This window comes from Esox lucius, chromosome 7 (genome assembly GCF_011004845.1).
Source record: "Esox lucius isolate fEsoLuc1 chromosome 7, fEsoLuc1.pri, whole genome shotgun sequence".
In the NCBI taxonomy this organism is placed as follows: Eukaryota; Metazoa; Chordata; class Actinopteri; order Esociformes; family Esocidae; genus Esox; species Esox lucius.
The window spans coordinates 29,925,612-29,946,246 of NC_047575.1; the positions used below are offsets into that span (position 1 = coordinate 29,925,612).

At 40.3% G+C, this 20,635-nt stretch overlaps 1 protein-coding gene across 4 annotated transcripts; it reads right to left on the reverse strand.

Annotated features, from left to right (window-relative positions):
- Positions 1-1,781: 1,781 nt before the first annotated feature.
- On the reverse strand, positions 1,782-20,498 carry elmod1 (ELMO/CED-12 domain containing 1). 4 transcript variants are annotated; one of them, XM_034293072.1, is made up of 12 exons: positions 20,312-20,498; positions 19,819-19,892; positions 15,480-15,625; positions 15,266-15,294; positions 14,996-15,093; positions 12,814-12,943; positions 11,498-11,631; positions 10,469-10,537; positions 9,696-9,716; positions 8,479-8,529; positions 6,026-6,159; positions 1,782-3,509 (listed from the first exon to the last, which is right to left on the reverse strand). In XM_034293072.1, exons 2-12 carry the CDS (start codon positions 19,833-19,835, stop codon positions 3,334-3,336), a joined length of 1,005 nt encoding a protein of 334 aa, XP_034148963.1. In that variant the 5' UTR covers positions 19,836-19,892; positions 20,312-20,498; the 3' UTR covers positions 1,782-3,333. The 4 variants fall into 4 exon arrangements, with proteins under 4 accessions (XP_034148963.1, XP_034148962.1, XP_010869128.1 ...); XM_034293071.1 differs by lacking the exon at positions 20,312-20,498 and adding an exon at positions 18,513-18,622 and having other exon boundaries at positions 19,819-19,890; XM_010870826.5 differs by lacking the exon at positions 9,696-9,716 and having other exon boundaries at positions 20,312-20,496.
- Between the last annotated feature and the right edge of the window lie 137 nt (positions 20,499-20,635).

A 20,635-nucleotide genomic window follows, 5' to 3' on the forward strand; every position in this document is an offset into this window, starting at 1 on the left:
GTATCTGAACAACAAGTGTCTTCACACTTTCTAATCAATGTTTGGCAGCGGTTTTGAGACCTAGACAATAGACTAAAATCTGATAAAAATACATCCTGAAACATGATTGTATACATACACATGTCAAATATCACTTTAAATAAACGTGAAATGGGAAGTCTTTACCTCATTCAACAGAAGGAAAATGGCAAAGTATAAAACATGCACAAACAGAGTAATATAATAGTCACCATAATTATTGTCACTATGAAAACAATTTCACCAAAAAGTGTGAGTTCTGTATAGAGGCATTGCTGTGGGCTCACATGTAATACACAATACATGTGTAGGCTTTTCTTTAGTCAGTTACTGGACAACTCAAGGAATGCTCACATTAAAGCATAAGCTGTGTCTCTTGCTTTCCTTTAGAACAAAAACACTGACGTTTTCACTGATTATGCCATTAAGTAAAACAACAACAAACAGGCAGCACTGGTGCAAACATATAGCATACATTAGTTAACAACAAATTAATACATATGTCTTTTGTGGTAAATGTCAATTATTGCTTTTACTAATAATACAGTGAACATTAATGTAACATTCAATAAATCAAAAGCGATTCACTAATCAAACAATCATGAGCATAGTTGAAAAAGACAATCATGGATGTAAAGCCGTGGATAAAAGTATTGACGCCTTTGTACTTTATTCAAATAATGTACCATTTCCATCAGAAAAATGCTGACATTCAAAGATATTTTGGTGCCGATATATGTATTTCTTTGGTTTGTAAAAATTTGAATCATTTTGCTAAATCTTTGCATACAGTTGTACTCATACGTTTGCATACCTTGGCAGATATTGTGAAATTTTTGCATTGATTTGAGTGATCATGCAAAGAAATACCCCAAAAAAGACATACCCTTGAATGTTTGGCCTTGTTACAGACACACAAGGTGACACAGGGAAAATGGCAATTAAAGGTGAACTTCCCACACCTGTGTCTTTTTAAATTGCAATTAGTGTCTGTGTATAAATAGTCAATGAGTTTGTTAGCTCTCATGTGGATGCACAGAGCAGGCTAGATACTGAGCCATGGGAAGCAGAAAATAACTGTCAGAAGTCCTGCGTAACAAGGTAATGGAACGTTATAAAGATGGAAAAGGATATAAAAAAGATATCCAAAGCCTTGCAAATGCCAGTCAGTACTGTTCAATCACTTATTAAGAAGTGGAAAATCTCTTGATACCAAGACAAGGTCAGGTAGACCAAGAAAGATTTCAGCCAAAACTACCAGAAGAATTTTTCAGGATACAAAGAAAAACCCACAGGTAACATCAGGAGAAAGACAGGCTGCTTTGGAAAAAGACGGTGTGATTGTTTCAAGGAGCACAACACAACGATACTTGAAGAAAAATGACCTGCATGGTTGAGTTGCCAGAAAGAAGGCTTTACTGCTCTAATGCCACAAAAAAGCCTGGTTACAGTATACTCGACAACACCTTAACATGCCTCACAGCTTCTGGCAAACTGTAATTTGGATTGACAAGACCAAAATAGAGCTTTATGGTCACAACCATAAGTGCTATGTTTGGAGAGGGGTCAACATGGCCTATAGTGAACAGAATACCATCCCCACTGTGAAACATGGTGGTGGCTCACTGATGTTTTTTTGTTGGGGGGGGCTCTAAAGGCACGGGGAATCTTGTGAATATTGATGGCAAGATGAATGCAGCATGTTCAGAAAATTCATTTTTGTTCTTGTTTTGTTGTGTGATTGTGCCATTCTGTTACGTTAGATTTGAATGTGAATCCCATAAGAAATAAAAGACTTGTTTTTCCTGCTCACTCATGTTTTCTTTACAAATGATACATATGTTACCAATTCTCAAGGGTATGCAAAACTTTTTAGAGCAACTGTATTTCACAATGAAATCCTAAAATGGCACAAATGATATTATTGGCACCTTCTTTAAGTAGTTAAAAATAATAACATTTTAAGCAGTTGATTCTAATTCACTTTGTAACCCACATGTGGTGAGTTGCAGGTGCCTGCAATATAAAAATCACGAATTCAACCAGTTTCAATAGAGAAAAGGACTCTCCTGTTTTGTGTCAGAGTGTGTACCAAAATAAACATAATTCTCTGAAAACCAGAGAATTATCTGAGGAAGTCAGACAAGACTGTAGCCTAGCATGGACAATCAGTGTGTAGCCTAGCAAGACACTCAAGGCTACAAGTCAATTTCCAAAGACCTTGATGTTCCTGTTAACAAAGTACGTAATGTTATCAAGCTGAACTTCCAACACAAGGTATGACAGTTTCAATTCAGTGAAAGGGGGTTGTATGCTAGGAGGTGTTTTTTTCACTAGACAAAGGATGGCAATACTTTTGACCATGACTGTAGCTATATAACATTCATAAAAGAAACAACAATGTCCTCAAACTGCTTTTCTGATTGATGTGAATACTCCATAATTTACATTTTGGCAAAAATTATTCAGTCCTTGTGAAGTGTTATTATCAATACAATCTATAACAATGACTTAGAAAATACATTTTCTCACACAGTAACACAAAGCCTGCTGCATGCCCGCTTCTACATTACAGTAGGCATTAAGATTAGTATCTCTGATTACATTATCGTACGCTGCAGTTCAGAAAAGTATAGTAAAGAACCATATAGAAGAAATGCATGGATCTGCTACAGTATGTCATTGCAACTCCCTATACAAAAATAGGAAGCTAATGAGGCCTTTCAAGTTTATTATTTCCGACAAGCTGACAGTGCAGTGATGGCCTAGGAGTACTGCCCCCTCTACTGGTAAGACCGGGGAAGCACTGTCTCAGAACATCTCTTCAAAACGTTTTGGTCTCACTGCAGAACATTCATCAAAATGAGATGTATTCATGGGACAGAATGACTTGAGAAAAAAAAGCACTTATTTCATGATGGTTAAGTTAAAGGGACAATTCACACTAATAGTGAGCTATCCCTTTATAAATACATAATAACAACAATATGCAACTGGCAACAAATGGCTGTGGTACAATCACAAATCATTAAAGCAAGGAATACCAACGAGTCAGTGAGTGACTGATGTGTGTGGTGCAGCCTCAACATGCACCCCTACAATCGCAATGGTCGTCAGTGGTGCTGGTGGTTCTGAAGTCGCTGTGGGGGTTAGAGGCAGGACATGAGAGGGTGTGTGTTTGTGTGTGTGTGTCAGCGTGTCTATGTACGTGTGAATGCGTATGTCAGCTGGGTGAGCGGTTGGCAGTGACATGGTGTAGGTGGCAGGGCTGAGAGGGAGGGGGTTGGGAAGGTTACAGGTCAAGGGCCGTGTATATTACAGGTTGACCAGGTGGAGGTCGGAGGCAGCAAAGTGGGGGCACAGCGCCATATCTGGGTTCTTGAGCTGCCTCAGAACCCGCCGGTGGAACTTGGAGCGCACGCGGTTGAACTCCATAATGTCACAGGGGTCCTCCTCAATCCAGAACCGGTGGAACTCCTGCATCAGGTAACCTGAGAGAGGAGAGGCCAGAAAGTTAGCAAGAACAAAACGACAGTAGCCTGGTCCTTGATCTAGCTGATTTAGTGCTATCTTGACAATTCCTGTGAACATTGCTGGCTACACAGCACAAACCACAGACAAGACTAAATCCTAAAACCTGTATGGTTTAGTTGGTGCAATGCCAGTAGAATGTTTTCATGCAGTAGGACAATAACCGTAAGGAGTATCATATTCCATGGATTGATATAAAAAAGTGTTAACATGGTAATAACCTAAAACTGTTTTGTGTTTGATCTAAAATCCTCAAGCAGGGTGTATGCCAAACCAAATGTTCTTATACAGATCAATTATGATGTGCTCTCATTACAAACTCACATGCCATCTGTATCTATAAATACACATGTTAAATGACAAGCTTCATTTTGCCAGCGGCAAAGCACTGTGCTTCATATGGAAAGAGACAGGCTGCCATGATTGGCTGAGATGATGGAGAGTTGGACCTCCCAAGTAGTCCTGATTGGTCTGTTATCTCACAGGCTTCTGTCTATAACAGAATGGGAACTTCCATGTTCAGTACACAGTATACAGGTGCTGGTCATAAAATTAGAATATCATCAAAAATTCAAACTTGTATAATGTATACATTCATTCAACACAGACTGATATATTTCAAGTGTTTATTTCTTTTAATGTTGATGATTATAACTGACAGCTAATGAAAACCCCAAATTCAGTATCTCAGAAAATGTGAATATTGTGAAAAGGTTCAATATTGAAGACACCTGGTGCCACACTCTAATCAGCTAATTAACCCAAAACACCTGCAAAGGCGTTTAAATGGTCTCTCAGTCTAGTTCTGTAGGCAACACAATCATGGGGAAGACTGCTGACTTGACATGTCCAAAAGATGACCATTGACACCTTGCACAAGGAGGGCAAGACACAAAAGGTCATTGCTAAAGAGGCTGGCTGTTCACAGAGCTCTTTGTCCAAGCACATTAATAGAGAGGCGAAGGGAAGGAAAAGATGTGGTAGAAAAAAGTGTATAAGCAATAGGGATAACCGCACCCTGGAGAGAATTGTGAAACAAAACCCATTCAAAAATGTGGGGGAGATTCACAAAGAGTGGACTGCAGCTGGAATCAGTGCTTCTAGAACCACCACGCACAGACATATGCAAGACATGGATTTCAGCTGTCGCATTCCTTGTGTCAAGCCACTCTTGAACAAGACACAGCATTAGAAGCGTCTCGTCTGGGCTAAAGACAAAAAGGACTGGACTGCTGCTGAGTTATGTTCTCTGATGAAAGTACATTTTGCATTTCCTTTGGAAATCAAGGTCCCAGAGTCTGGAGGAAGAGAGGAGAGGCACAGAATCCACGTTGCTTGAAGTCTAGTGTAAAGTTTCCACAGTCAGTGATGGTTTGGGGTGCCATGTCATCTGCTGGTGTTGGTCCACTGTGTTTTCTGAGGTCCAAGGTCAACGCAGCTGTCAGGGGGGTTGCGGTTGGTGGGGGTCCCTATGGTTGATGCCTGGCAATGTGGGTGGATTGATTTCCTGCCTGTTGGGCCCTGTCCAGGGCCTCCCCCGGGTAGGGCCACAGTGTCGCCGGACCCCCCCATCTCAGTTCCAAAGTGTTACGCTGCTATATTATTGTGCTGGGGGATCTGAGGAATGCACTTTCTAACTTTTCTCAGTCTCCTCCAGTTTTAAATTTTAGGAGGAGATGAGGTCCTGGTCCACATCTCCTCCCGTTGCTGTCCCTGTCCTTGTCCACCTGGTCATACTTTTGACCTAGTCTAAAAATCAAATAGACTCTGGATTTAGCCCAGAGAAATGTATTAATTATTCCAATTGGACTCTTAATATCTCACCCGGCACAGCCAGAAGAGGACTGGTCACCCCTCTGAGCCTGGGTCCTCTCTAGGTTTCTTCCTAAAATTCGGCCTTCTTAGGGAGTTTTTCCTAGCCACTGAAATTCAACACTACTGTTGTTTGCTCCTTGGGGTTTAAGGCCAGGTGTCTCTGTAAAGCACTTTGGGACAACTGCTGTTGTAAAAAGGGCTTTATAAATACATTTGATTGATTGAGCTGTCTACCAGGAAGTTTTAGAGCTCTTCATGCTTTCTGCTGCTGACCAACTTTATGGAGATGCAGATTTCATTTTCCAACAGGACTTGGCACCTGCACACAGTGCCAATGCTACCAGTACCTGATTTAAGGACCATGGAATCCCTGTTCTTAATTGGCCAGCAAACTCCCCTGACCTTAACCCTATAGAAAATCGATGGGGTATTGTGAAGAGGAAGATGCGATACGCCAGACATAATACTGTATTATGTCTGTGCATTGTTTGGGTAGCAATATTTTGTATTATTCTTTATATCGATGTGTTGTCACACCTACAAGCACATCTATTACTCAAAGATGTCCTCTTAAAACACCAGATTGGATTCTAGTCAGATGTAGAACACTACTTATGTAAAAGAGTCCCATTCTGGACATTCTGCAGCGATTGAGACTTACAGAAGGTTTGCTGAAAATGGATGAGGTTCGGCATCTCCGGGGCTACGTTGTACAGGTGGGTTTTCAGGGCTCCGCTCACCAGCAGAGAGTAGGCCAGGTCTGTTATGTTGATGCCCACGATGGCAAAGGAGTACCTGGAACAAAAACAAATAGAGAGAAAAAAGTTGCATAAAATGCAAAAGAAAACAGAATGCAATGATGTGCAAAACATTTATCCCTCAATTTCATTGAAAATAGTACAAAGACAACATATCAAATGTTGAAACTGAGAAACTTTATTGTTTTTGGAAAAATACATTTGAATTTGATGCCAGCAACACGTTTCAAAAAAGTTCGGGACAGAGGCATGTTTACTACTGTGTTGCATCACCTCTTCTTTAAACAATACTCTGTAAGCGTTTGGGAATTGAGGAGACCCATTGCTGTAGTTTTTAAAGTGAAATGTTTTCCCATTCTTGGTTGATATAGGATTTCAGCTGCTCAACAGTTCGGGGTTTTATTGGTCATGTTTTTCGTTTCATAATGTGCCAAATGTTTTCAGTGGGTAACAGGTCTGGACTGCAGGCAGGCAAGTTTAGCACTCAGACTCTTCTACTACAGAACCATGCTGTTGTAATATGTGCAGAATGTTGCAATGTGGCAAAATAAGCAAGGCCTTCACAGAAATAAATGTAGTTCAGCATTAATGGTGCCTTCACAGATGTGCAAGTCACCCATGAGCACTAATGCACCCCCATACCATAACGGATGCTGGCTTTTGAACTGTGTGCTGATAATAAACCGGATGGTCCCTCTCCTTTTTAGTCCAAAGGACACAGTGTCCATGATTCCCAAAAATTATTTCACATTTTGATCAGAGATTTCTCTGGATTCTCTGAATCTTTTAATGATATTATGTGCCATAGATGATGAGATCCCCAAACTCTGACTTGTTGCAAATTGACCTAATTAGTTGTGTGATATTCCACCAGGTTTAGTTTTTAGCATTACAAAACTTTTCCAGTCTTTTGTTGCCTCCGTCCCAACTTTTCTGAAATGTGTTGCTGGCATAAAATTCAAAGTGGGCATTTGTTTTTCAAGAAATATTCAAATGTCTCAGTTTTAACATTTCATATGATGTCTTTGTACTATTTTCGATTGAATATAGGGTTTAAATGATTTGCACATCATTGCATTTTTGGAAAGGTTGTAATGTATATCACATTTTATATGAACTGTCGTTTTAGCTTGTACATTATTCTTGTAATGTGACTTAGGATCCTACATGTTTGATTGGTTTTCTTTTGAAATTAGAAATTTAATTTTAAAACCATTTGATTTGACAAACAACTAAACCAAACAGACACGCATGTGTGTACAACAGCTGAATCTAAATAAACTCTGACACACATACACACACACAGATCTTATCAAAGTTTAACCATGTGGACAGACCCAGGACACACAGACAGTGGCCTCTCTTATTTCCCTAACGCTCACCTCCAACCACTAACCTCAATCCTACCTAATGTCCCCAACCACTAACCCCAATCCTAGCTACGTTTAGCTGTTAAATATACCCTTTCAGCTAGCCCACCACCATTTTTTGTAAAGATGTATGGAGGTTGAATACTTTTGTTTAAGATTCAAAAAATGTCATGGAAATGTATGGAAATAGTTTCAGAAATGTGACTTGCGCAACAGACCAGACATCATCATGTATTATCAAAGTGATCAGTCTTTTTTCTCTTCTTCACCAGAAAGGTGGCGAAAACTTTCTAGAGAAGAGTATGATCAGTCATTTGTAAGACAAATAAAAGGGATTTATAGTGTAATTCAACAAAAAATAAAGGTGGTGGGTAACAGGGGACGGTGGCCGACATTAGAGGGTCGTATTCTTTAGCTAGATCACTAACCAACTAGTTGAAAATGTGAATTTTTCCACTGAAACTTCAGAAATGATTATCAATGACATGCTAGTTGACATTTCTGTAATGTCTGTAATAATCACTAAACATTGACAACTTGATCATTTGATTACTCAGTGCAAGAAGATATATTTAAAAACTGCTGTTGGGATGTCGATAAATAGGGGGTTCTACACTAATTGTAACAAAAATATTCCTTGTTTTACTATCCAAGTGTAATAAAACATGGACTGACACACACACACACACAAAGAGACGTCACAGCAGAAGTCTCAGCTCTGAAACAGCCCTTCTGCTGAAGCTAAATCTCCCTAGAGCTCAGGAAACCCTGTGCCCAGATCTCCCATAATCCTTTTAGACAGCACCATGCCCATGGTATGATGAGGACGCACGGACATCAAAGGATTCTTCCTAATATTCACTCCTTCACCATCCCCCTCGTCTGTCTTTTGTTGTTTCCTAAATCCTCTGGGAAGAAGGATTGTGTCTGTGTGTCTGTGTGTGTGTGTGTGTGTGTGTGTGTGTATGTCATAGTTTGAAACTCACCCAATGGCTTTATCAAAATTCTTCTGTTCCCACTCTGCTTTGCTCATTTTGCTGTCAAGGACACAAGAATGAGTATAAGTGTGCATCTCTAGCTCTGACATTTCCTTCCTGCTGAGGTTAGCATGGTCTCAGATTAGTTTGTACCGCCTTGTCAACTCCTGTAGACATAACCAAAGGAGCTGGCCAGACAGAACAGAAAGCAACCTCTGAGGTTCCCCAGAAATGTACAAAGACTTCAGCTAATGAAACAACATATTATAGCAATGTGACAATATCATGTCTAGTTTCTATATCAAGACCCCATTTCAAATGACAACATCCTCTACTGTCTAGATTCTATGACACAATCCAGTTTCAAATGACAACATCCTCTACTATCTAGATTCTATGACACAATCCAGTTTCAAATGATAACAACCTCTACTGTCTAGATTCTATGACACAATCCAGTTTCAAATGACAACATCCTCTACTATCTAGATTCTATGACACGATCCAGTTTCAAATGATAACATCCTCTACTATCTAAATTCTATGACACAATCCAATTCCATATAACAACATCCTAGACTAGAGCTTTCCTCATCTTTTTTTAAAGGAGCAATTTCACCTAATTAAAACAAGTGCTCTGTTTACAAAACAGGATTGACATTAAAATATGGGCCAGATCACATAAAATAAATTGTATTTAGAAATTAAGAAATGAAGTAAGGTTTACAATAATGGTATCTTGGATATATGTGGTAGTAAATATCATACGTCAAAATCTTCCTTGAAGTTATACCAAGGAAGATTTCCTTGAAGAAAAATATCAGGAGGGAAATGTAAAAATGTATGGCACATCAGCAAATGTTTCTAACATAATTTTTTGTATTACCTTTTCCATATAGTCTATATAAAAAGACATTTCAATTATCATAACATGCTTTGAAATGTCAGTATTGGTGCAGAGTATCTCTTCAAATAGCACAGGCAATGGCCTTGGGTCCAGTGCACATGTACTGCAGTAGAACGGGTTAGAATCCCACCCATTGCTCATTCAGCTAAATCTATCTGCTCTATCCTTCCCAACTTTTCTGTCAAATAAGACCGAAATGCCTGAATATTTACACTATATTTATGTAAAAGGCATTCTAAAAAGCATGGAGAAATACATAGCAACTGAAAACTATTACAAATCAATTGGTCAGTATAAAAGCGAAAGGGTGACATTGTACCTGGCTTCTTTGGGAATACTCCTATGGTTGTGGAAGAGATGGGAAAACAGAATGGGGGTGGAGAAAGAAAGAACTTGAGCATGCATGAGATGTAGACTGAAGCAAAGAGCCAAAATGAAAGTAGCCAAAATGCTTGTGACAACTGTCATCAAAGTGCGTACTATAAATATCAGTTCTACAGTGTCAAAGCCACCCTCGATACAACCTGTGTAGAGTCCTGACACGTTCAGTAGGGCACACAGATCTGAATCGGACACAAAATCTGACACAATGGCCTTTTTGTCCAGGTAGTTCCTCTCTGTTTCAGTTAATAAGCTGCGTAATGGACAAGGGTCAAGAGAAACTCCAACCATCACAGTAATTACTAATAGGTATTTCCCTTTTTTAAGATCTATTATATAAGCTAATATATAGGTTTCAAATCAGGCCATTTACATTGCAGGCATTGCATTGCATCTAGGGTTAAGGGTTAAGTGCCACTTCTTCAACTGCACAGTCGGGCCATCTGACTGTCATCCCATATGATGTGTTTAGCAATTATGTTCAACACCTACCCACACATCTCCAGATCTGGGAGGCATCTGCAATGTAGCTGCCATCAACATTTATTAAGTTAGCAAAAATGATCAGTAAATATTATACAAAATATCAATCATTCATTGGTGGACGCTGTAGAGATCATTAATCAGATGCTGTTAGTGGTTTAGATGAATCGAGAGCCAATCCCCACTACAAGAGGTCAAGGGTCGGGGATGGAAGGGGAGGAGACCCACCTTTGTTTGGGCTGCAGGGAATCCTGAAGAACCTGGAGAGCGGTGGCCTTGTCATGCTCAGCAAAATATCTATGGTACACAGGGGCAACATAAACCCATTGTCAACATTACACATTTCACATCAACGCTAGCATGCTGCCAGCTGCTCTCTACAGCTAAAAGGTATTATCATGGTGATTGCGGTAATGTGTTTACAACACCCATCCATATCCTTAGTACAAATGTCCCCTTTCACCTTACTGTCTTCAGCACGTGTCTCCATCAATACTCTGTTGTCGTATGATATCCGTTTCATTAGGAATTGAATAATGGAGAAATGCTATCATAGCCATAATACTGTGTTGACACACACTACACTGACAGGCAGGTATAACTGTTGTTCACTGAAAATCCCTAAGCTACAGGAAGTGATACCTGTGTGTGCCCAGATTATCACTTGGCAAAGTTTTAATAGGGCTGAGACTACAGGGACGTGTCTGGTGAACAAATTAATGACATATGTTGTGCAGCAAGAGTTGAGTGAAACAGTTTATTCAGTGAGTTTAGTCCTTCTGACGAGACCTTCCCAGCTAACTTGTTTATGTGTAAACTAATGTAGAAGGTGTTCAAAGAAAACGCCTGAGTGGCATGTCCAAGACTCAGGATCTTGATGAGAAGAAAAACATTTCTTGGGAAGTTCTGTTCTGCACTGTTCAAACAATAAAGTGTTTCCTTGTTCATGTCCAAGTCGCGTTTTTGTTTGTCCGACATGCCTCTCGATGTACATAATTACTCCTAATTAACACCCCACGCCTGCTTCCTAACAAAGCAGATGAGGGCAGAAAAACAGAAATGTCAATCTTAAAGAGGTTTATCCGTGTCAGATATATAGTTAATTTCTTCACTGACTCTAAAGAACAGATTATAAAGTGTCTCTTATTAAATTCCACTAAACTCTTTTTTCTATAATGTGTGCTGACGGTGATCAAGGCTGTGGAAAGTCTGTAATCTAGTTTGGTTTTATTAGTTATTCCTATTAAACACACTTACAGGAGGTTGTGTAGGCCCAGTAGACCCATGCCCCTGAAGTCAGTCTTGGGGTCGTTGCCTTGGAAACCGATCTCACACCACTGCTTGGAGATCCGCCCAGTGAGAGGTGAATCAGGGCGCAGCGCCTTCCATAGCTACAGCAGGAATAACACACACATCTACATCAGGGCCTTCCATACTGTAGCTACAGCAGGAATAACACAGACATCTACATCAGGGCCTTCCATAATGTAGCAACAGCAGAAATAACACAGACATCTACATCAGGGCCTTCCATACTGTAGCTACAGCAGGAATAACACAGACATCTACATCAGGGCCTTCCATAATGTAGCAACAGCAGGAATAACACAGACATCTACATCAGGGCATTCCATACTGTAGCTACAGCAGGAATAACACAGACATCTACATCAGGGCCTTCCATAATGTAGCAACAGCAGAAATAACACAGACATCTACATCAGGGCCTTCCATAATGTAGCAACAGCAGGAATAACACAGACATCTACATCAGGGCCTTCCATAATGTAGCAACAGCAGGAATAACACAGACATCTACATCAGGGCCTTCCATAATGTAGCAACAGCAGGAATAACACAGACATCTACATCAGGGCCTTCCATACTGTAGCTACAGCAGGAATAACACAGACATCTACATCAGGGCCTTCCATAATGTAGCAACAGCAGAAATAACACAGACATCTACATCAGGGCCTTCCATAATGTAGCAACAGCAGAAATAACACAGACATCTACATCAGGGCCTTCCATACTGTAGCAACAGCAGAAATAACACAGACATCTTCATCAGGGCCTTCCATAGCTACAGCAGGAATAACACAGACATCTACTATAGGCAGTGAAGCCAGTTCTTATATTTATTAATCAGGTCCACCATGTTATATCTGAAAAGAAGAAACTGTTTCCATGTCACAGCCTGAGATACCCTGGCCCTTTGAAATTATTGGTATTATGATAGCAGTTCGGTCCTCTTACGTTTTGCCAGAATCCAATTATTCGTCTAATGATTAATTGCCCCCACTATCTCCTCAACTATGGAGTACAGAAACTCCACCTTCCTTACTTCTTTATGGGTGCAGGCCTTGGCTACAGTATGTTGGCCTTACTCCAGAAATCCCAGAGGTGCAATTCTGCTATTTCAAACCACTTTTAATGTAATCAGAAGAGTAAAACTAGTTTTTCTACATATACCACAGATTTCAGCCTATAAGCATTTTGTGTAGGAATCACCCGGTTTATAATGACATGCAATGTAAATGTGCTATAAATCAAATGTGCTCCTCCTATACCTTCATCAGCATCTCCTCATGTTTTAAGTTCTCACAATCGTAAGGTTCCCTGCGTAGCTTCTCAACCTCCGCCACCAGGCCACGGTAGCCCACGATCTGGAACAGGCTGGCCTGGAGAGAGATGCTCAGCCTGGATAGAGAAACATGTTTAACAGGGTCAGCCTGGAGTTGGCATACTGTACTACTAAATGACTGTTCATTAGACACCAAAATAAAAGACTGGATTGAAACAGGGACGGGACTGGTCTGTTGTTTTCCCCATATATGAAACACTCAAACAATAAGCTAGTGTAGCCTCTGGTTGAAGAGAGATATCGATAGCTTGTGACCTTTGGGAGGTAGCATTTTTGATATAGCCTGCCCGGAGTTTTGTCAGTGTCAAGACAATTCTGTCAGAACTGTATGAAGCGTGTGAGCATAACGCTTGATTTTCCTGACTGCCACAAACCTTCGTGGTACATCTTGAGCATGCCGTTGTGAATTCAAACACCATGGAAATGATTATATAAACCAACATAAGCCTATCTAGCTCTTTATTCTGTCTCTCGTAAATGAACTGTGAGCAGGTTTGCACTAAAACACACCCTAGATTTAATCCTTGCCTACTTGTTTTGTTTGATCCTGGTTAGCTGTAGTCGGATTAGAGTAAAAATGTATTGTATTTATATAGTTGGGGCAGTAACATCGTAAAGATAAAAGAATACTTGTTGGCTCTCAGTACTGAATCACACTGGATCATTTTGACAACTCAAATGGCACATATATTTAGTTCAGGAAATAACTGGACACTGACACAAGGTTAGTTATTTTGGCTATTTAAATATATTCAAGTTACAGTTAAATAATAATAATATGGGGGTTAAAGTGCAGTATTGTGGCTTTCATTTGAGGGTATTCACATCCAAATTGGAGGAAGGGCTTAGGAATTACAGGCTTTTAAATGTAGCCCCCTCTTTTTCAAGGGACCAAAAGTAATTGGACAATATACTCAAAAGCTGTTTCATCAATATTTTCGTTATTTCTTCATCAATGAAACAGGTTAAAGGTCTGGAGTTGATTCCAGGTGTGGCATTCGCATTTGGATGCTGTTGCTGTGAACCCACAACATGCGGTCAAAGGAGCTCTCAATGCAAATGAAACAGTCCATCCTTAGGCTGCAAAAAACATCCGTCAAAGAGATAGCACGAACATTAGGAGTGGCCAAATCAACAGTTTGGCACATTCTGAGTACATTTGGTCCATTCTGGTACATTTTGTGTTGCAAAGCACTGGTGAGCTTTGCAACACAAAAAGGCCTGGATGTCCACGGAAGACAACAGTGGTGGATGATCATAGGACCCTTTCCATGGTAAAGAAAAACCCCTTCACAACATCCAGCCAAGTGAAGAACACTCTCCAGGAGGTAGGCACATCATTTTAAAGAGAAGACTTCACAAGACCAAATACAGGGGGTTCCCCACAAGGTGCAAACCATTCATAAGCCTCAAGAATAGAAAGGCCAGATTAGACTGCCAAAAAACATCCAAAAAAAAGCTAGCCCATTTCTGGAACAGCATTCTTTGGACAGATGAAACTAAGATCAACGTGTACCAGAATGACATGAAGAAAAAAGCATGGAGAAGTCTTGGAACGGCTCATGATCCGAAACAAACCACATAATCTGTAAAACACGGTGGAGGCAGTGGGATGGAATGGCTTCCAATGGCACTGGGTCACTAGTGTTTACTGCTGATAAGACAGAAGCAGCCGGATTAATTCTGAAGTGTACAGGGATATACTGTCCATTCAGATTCAGACAAATTCAGCAAAGTTGAAAGGACGGCGTTCACTTTACAGATAGACAATGACCCAAAATATACTACAAATGCAACGCAGGAATTATTTAAGGCAAAAAAGTAGAATTTTCTGCACTTCAGATTTTATTTATGATTGTGTTAATTTGTCCAATTACATTTGAGCCCATGAAATAAGGGGACTGTGTATGAAAATGGTAGCAATTCCCAAACGTTTAATACAATATTTTTGTTCAGCCCCTTGAATTAAAGCTGAAAGTCTGCACTTCAAATGCCTCTCGGGTTGTTTCATATCAAATCTATTGTGGCGGCGGACAGAGACAAAATTATGAAAACTGTGTAATTCTTCCTGACCTAATTGTAGTTAACAGATCCATTGTTGGTCTTACTGTGGGTTAGTGTCTGGGTTGATCTTCTTCAGGGTCATTATGTTATCAACAGTCTTCTCCACACAGTCTGGGTGAACACTGAGGGCAGACTGGCACAGCTGGGGAGGCACAAGAGGGTGAGGAGGAAGGAAAGGAGAAACGGAAAACGAGGAGGGACGGGGGAGGAAGACAAGCAGCCGGTGTGAGCTCCATTGCGTCATCACATTCCTGTATACATCTGTAGAAGTGATCAATGCCATACTACACCACACGTGTTTGAATGCCACTCACCTCATTCTTCGAGTACCTGAGGGAGGACTCTGAATGGGAAAACATGAGGAGGATATCCAGTTACTTAAAAATGAAATGCTAACCAACCTATTTCAAATCATCACTTTCTTTAAATGATTATTTAAGCCCCATTCCAGACGTCTCACGCAACTTTTTAACCAATTACATTTGGAATGTATTGAACGGTTCATTTCAGGCAATTACGTGGGCCTACCAATCTTAAGGGTCCTGCGGGCCCCTGGCTTATTGTTGTAGCAGATCCGCTGCAGCTCACACCGTCCTGTGATCTTCCTGACCACAAACTTCAGGCCTCGCCACAGACATTTACAGTACAGGAACAGGAAGAACTGTGTAACCACCCTTCAGGAGGCAGGAGGAGGTGAGAGAAATATTATGCGCACATTTATTGTCACATTTCAGCCATTTTATATATGTAGCTGAATCAGTGGCCGAAACCAAAACATACACAGTATAACATTTGCATTATGGCACTAAGGGGAGCATTCAGGGGCAAATGATATACAACAATATCAAAATTACCAAATAATGACATTCTAATTACATTTGATTAAATTAATTAAAAAGAAATGATTGAGAAGAAATTACAGATGATAAAATCATGGCCAGACAACCAAACCAAACTAACTCCACCTTTGTAACTTTCACAGCCAATTCAAAACTGAATAGCTTGGATGGATATGTTGATCATCACACACAGACCATACAATGAAAGGCTTCACAAACATCCAACTTAAAAAAAAACACTGCATAGGTAATCACTGAGCTTAAGAGATAAACAGTAATGTTCTGTTCATTAGTTGCCAACTAACAACAACATTAACCGACATTTACTGCACTAGTGGAATGTTTTACTACACATTTTTAGGAATGTAGAGAGGGATTACCTAATGTTGAATCATGGTGAATGAAAGTTAATTCACCCACTAATAGAACATGGGCTTTTCCCAAATTGATTGGGGTTTAATATCTGAATCTTACTGTGTTTTATTATTAAAAACTTTGTAATACAGATTATTATACAGATTGTTTCTGTCCTGTACAATACTAACATATTATGCCTTTAACCTAATGTCGTTGTTGAAATTGAAAAGTTATTTTGTAAGGCCAAATGTTAACAAATGCATGCCATTCATCACGGTTACAGTGTTCATTTTACTTGGTTATTTTAATTGTTTTGTTGTCCGGGGGTTTCTGTGGGGTCTAATCAAGTGTGCCAGGAGCCCCAAACCAGCTGTCAGACTGGGCTTTTCTCTAGATTAATCTCCTTTCCAGTTATCACTATCTGATGGAAGGTTTGGGGCTTTCCACTTTCCTTTACGTGATTGTGGAACTGAAGGATTTTTCTATTCCGTACTTGGGAAATGAGTGGACATAGTCTTCATTTGGTGGGAATAGTGGCACCTCTGCTCTAACAGACTCTGCAGATACATAGAGATTATGTATGATTAGATGAAAGAGGCCATCCTCCTGTTACACAGTGTCCAGACTGAAGCTATGCTTATTGGGAAAACCAAGCTGGTCATCAGTTCTTGTAACGTCTCCTCTAAAATCAACGGACGTCCTCCTGTCCTCTGTCACCTCTAATCAGGTTTCATTCTTTTCTGTCCTTCAATGGGCAAATACTGGAAACTGTAAAATATCCATGTCAAAAACAAAGCCCCAATACCATCACTCTCCCAGCCAGATGCAAAGAAACTAACTGACCAATTCTTCATCTCCTAGTTTACTGCAATGCACTGTTTAGGAGTCCACCAGCTAAATAACTACAGAGGTACCAAGGACCCAAGTCTGACAGAATGTATGCAAGATCTAGATTCTGTTGAACATTAGATCAATTTGCAAATAGACAGCATTTGATTCCATTAAAGGGGCTGCAGACTGTTTTATTTCCTTGCCAATTCATTGATCCCTGTTTCACCCCATGGCCCTAAGGCAAGACATCACAGTTGCGCACTTGTTGTCTATCAAGAAGTTGTATTAAAATTATTTGTATTCATTATTAAGGTTTTTCCTCAACACCTCAGTCGCAGGGCCTCAAAAGTATTTTTTTAAATGAATAAAGTGTGAAAATATTTTTCGTTTTGTGTTTGTCATTTAGCATGCATCTTGCTTATGTGTATGTATGTATGTGCTCTGTCACCAGTATTAAGGTTTTCTAAATGACCTGTCTTCCATATATATATATCACTTATTAACGGCATGCATTTTGTTGAGTATTGATTTGTTTGAGTTTGCTGTGATTTTGCTGTGGGTGGTCTGAAAAAAACACCTGTGTAAAAGGTTTGACTGATTAAGTCTCTCACGAACACGTCAAAGACAAAAACTATTTGCTGGATGTTAAAAATAACATTAACTTCTCTCTCATTCCCTGTCTTTCCCTCTTTCTCTGTCCCTTTTGGCCCCTCCCTCCTTCCTCCCTCCTTCCCTCCTTCCCTCCTTCCCTCCTTCCCACCTTCCTTCCTTCCCTCCTTCCCTCCTTCCCTCCTTCCCTCCAACACCACATTTAGGTTTGAGAGGAGACTCGTCCTGATGAAAGTTCTTCTCCAACTGGGACACAGAGAGAAGCATGACGTGGGTCGGGCACACAGCAACTTCCTGATATAGTCTGTTCTTGCGCAGTTTGTGTGTGTGTGTGTGTGTGTGTGTGTGTGTGTGTGTTACAAACATAATGGAGGTGGTGAATGAGGAGCTGTGGTTAACCACCCATACAGGCAAGAGACAGCAGTGACACAGTGAACACCACTAGGGCTTATGACTAGTTAAAAATGTGATAATAGCCAAATATAAAGCACATGACAGTATGAAATGATACACAGCAGCCTAGCTATCCGACTGAGCCCATTGATAACAGGCCACACATCCCGGGGGAGTATTTTCTCTCCCCACTGCCTGACAACAACACTGGCATGCTAAGTAGCACATGCAACGTGCCCTCAATCATACATTAGCCAACTCCGCTGGCCTGTGGAACAGCACTACCAAGCACGGCCAAGGGACACGGGAAGCAAATGGCACTTATTTTACACTTAATTAACAGAGAATGGTGCAATAAACAAAAATTCATAATAAAATCCAATGAGTGACAGTTCTATGGACAAAAACACCCTGTTATTGATAGAGGTCAGAGGATAATGGCCGGGTTCATCGAAGCCAACAGAAAGGCCACAAAATCTCAAATAACAAACTTTACAACAGTGGGCATCTCTGAACACACGACAAGTCTAACCTTGAAGTAGATGTGCAACAGCAGCATAAGACCATGCCAGGTTCCACTCCTGTCCACTAAGAACTGAAAGATGAGGCTACCGAGCGGATGTGATCACCAAAACTGGATGACTGAAGATTGGAAAAACATGGCATGGAATGAGAAATCTCATTTTCTGCTATGAAATACTATTGATGTTAGCATCAGAATCTGGCTTAAACCGAATGAATCCATGGATCCAAAGGTTCTGGCTGGTGGTGGCTTAAAGTTGTTGGGAACATTTTCTTGACACACATTAGGCCCCTTAATACCAACTGAGCATCATTTGAATGCCACCAGGCACCCATGCATTGTTGCTGACAATGTTATTCCCTTTCTAGCCACAGCTTTCCCTGTTTTCAAATGGATACTCCCAGCAGGACAATGCACCATGTCACTAAGCATGCATCATCTCAAGCTGGTTCTACGAACATGACAGTGACTTAAGTTAAACCCAATGATCTACAAAGTCCACAGATCTCTATCCTATAAAGCATATTTGGGATGAGGTGGAACAGGTGGTTTGCAGCATGATTTTGTGGCCCATGGACTGAATTATGCTGTTGTGTCAACGTGGTTCAAAATCCCTACGGAATATTTCCAGCACATTGTTGAATCCATGCCGTGAAGCATTTCATCTGTTCCAGAGGCAGTAGAGGGGTCTTACCCAATACAACATAGTGTACCTTATAGTGGCCAGTGAGTATATCTATTAGAAGTTAATAGACAGATTTTGCTTAGTCATAACTTACCAAACTACCACGCATAATGGAAATGTTAGAAAACACTGCAAAACACAACAAACCAACGTATGTTACCTTGTTATATCTACTAAAGCTATTTATATCAAAAACTAATTCTGCATAATTACTTGTCGTAAAAACGGTTACTGGGATAAACTATCATAAGAGTAAAAAATAGGATAGGCCTACGTGTAAAAGGGTGAACTTCCCATGTAATTCACGTTTCCCCTGATTTGTTAGCGGAGCTGTCCTTTCAGGACCATACACTTGGGCACGCTTTGTCACATCCATCCATCTAAAGAATGTGATTTTAATTAAATTATGTTCAAGATGTCTATTTACACTGTCGATTCTTATTTATTCGCATCGGACCAAAGTAGAACTACATGCCAATAAAGCCACTAGAGAAATTCGCAAAGACCAGTTGGCTATAGCCTAAATTCCACTTTCACTTGATTTTGTTGGCGTGTGTGAGTTGTCATAATACAAACAAAAAACGTATTTAGAATGCGTTTAGAAAAGCATCCTTTCCAGAAGGAGCCTACCTCAAAAAATGCTTCATGTTTTAAGGTATGTTTTGCCTCGTTCCTTCTTTAGAATTGACACACGGTCAATGACACTGTGGGAAAAGAAAAACAAGTTTACATTTTCTTCATAAAATCATAGAGAAACACAATGATAGACAATGTTTTAACTTTAATGTCTGGTGAATTGCACGTTTTATTAAGTCTGTACAGTTTCCATGGTGCTGCTGTTTTGTCGGATTAGCCTATATAGACTACATTTCTGTAAGCAATGTTAACCACATTAAAACGATGTAGGCTAACGTATCGGTTCTTCTGGTAAGGATACCTAATTAAGATTCTCAGCTTTAATAACGCAAATACATCTCACTGTTGTGTGGTTTGGTGCAGCCTATGTCGAAGCTTTATAGAACCCAAGGCACACCATGCATAATCCAAGCTCTCGATTAACACAAATCCACCCTCTTTCCTAAAAAGGAACGAGCAAATGAAATAGATCAAAAATTCGACTCACGGCAAAGAAATGAGAAGACGAATAAAGCCTAAATAGATTGCTGCTGGTCGTTACTGCGCGTTTCTGATGCGGTTGTCTTTACTCGATAACAGGTACCTGTGCTTCCTCCATGATAGCGTCACTGATGGGATGAGGATACCGAGAGGTAAAACCATCGCAATGCAGAGCCGCTGCCGCCGCGTGGTAGTGGAGAGCACCGCACTGCCCGTCCCTAGCTACGCGCGCTAGCCACAAAGACTCCCAAAACCAGTACGGTGCATTCGAATGTTAAAATACCTGGCACGTTACAGCCAATTAAGGTCAGCCGATTATTCGCTTGAATAT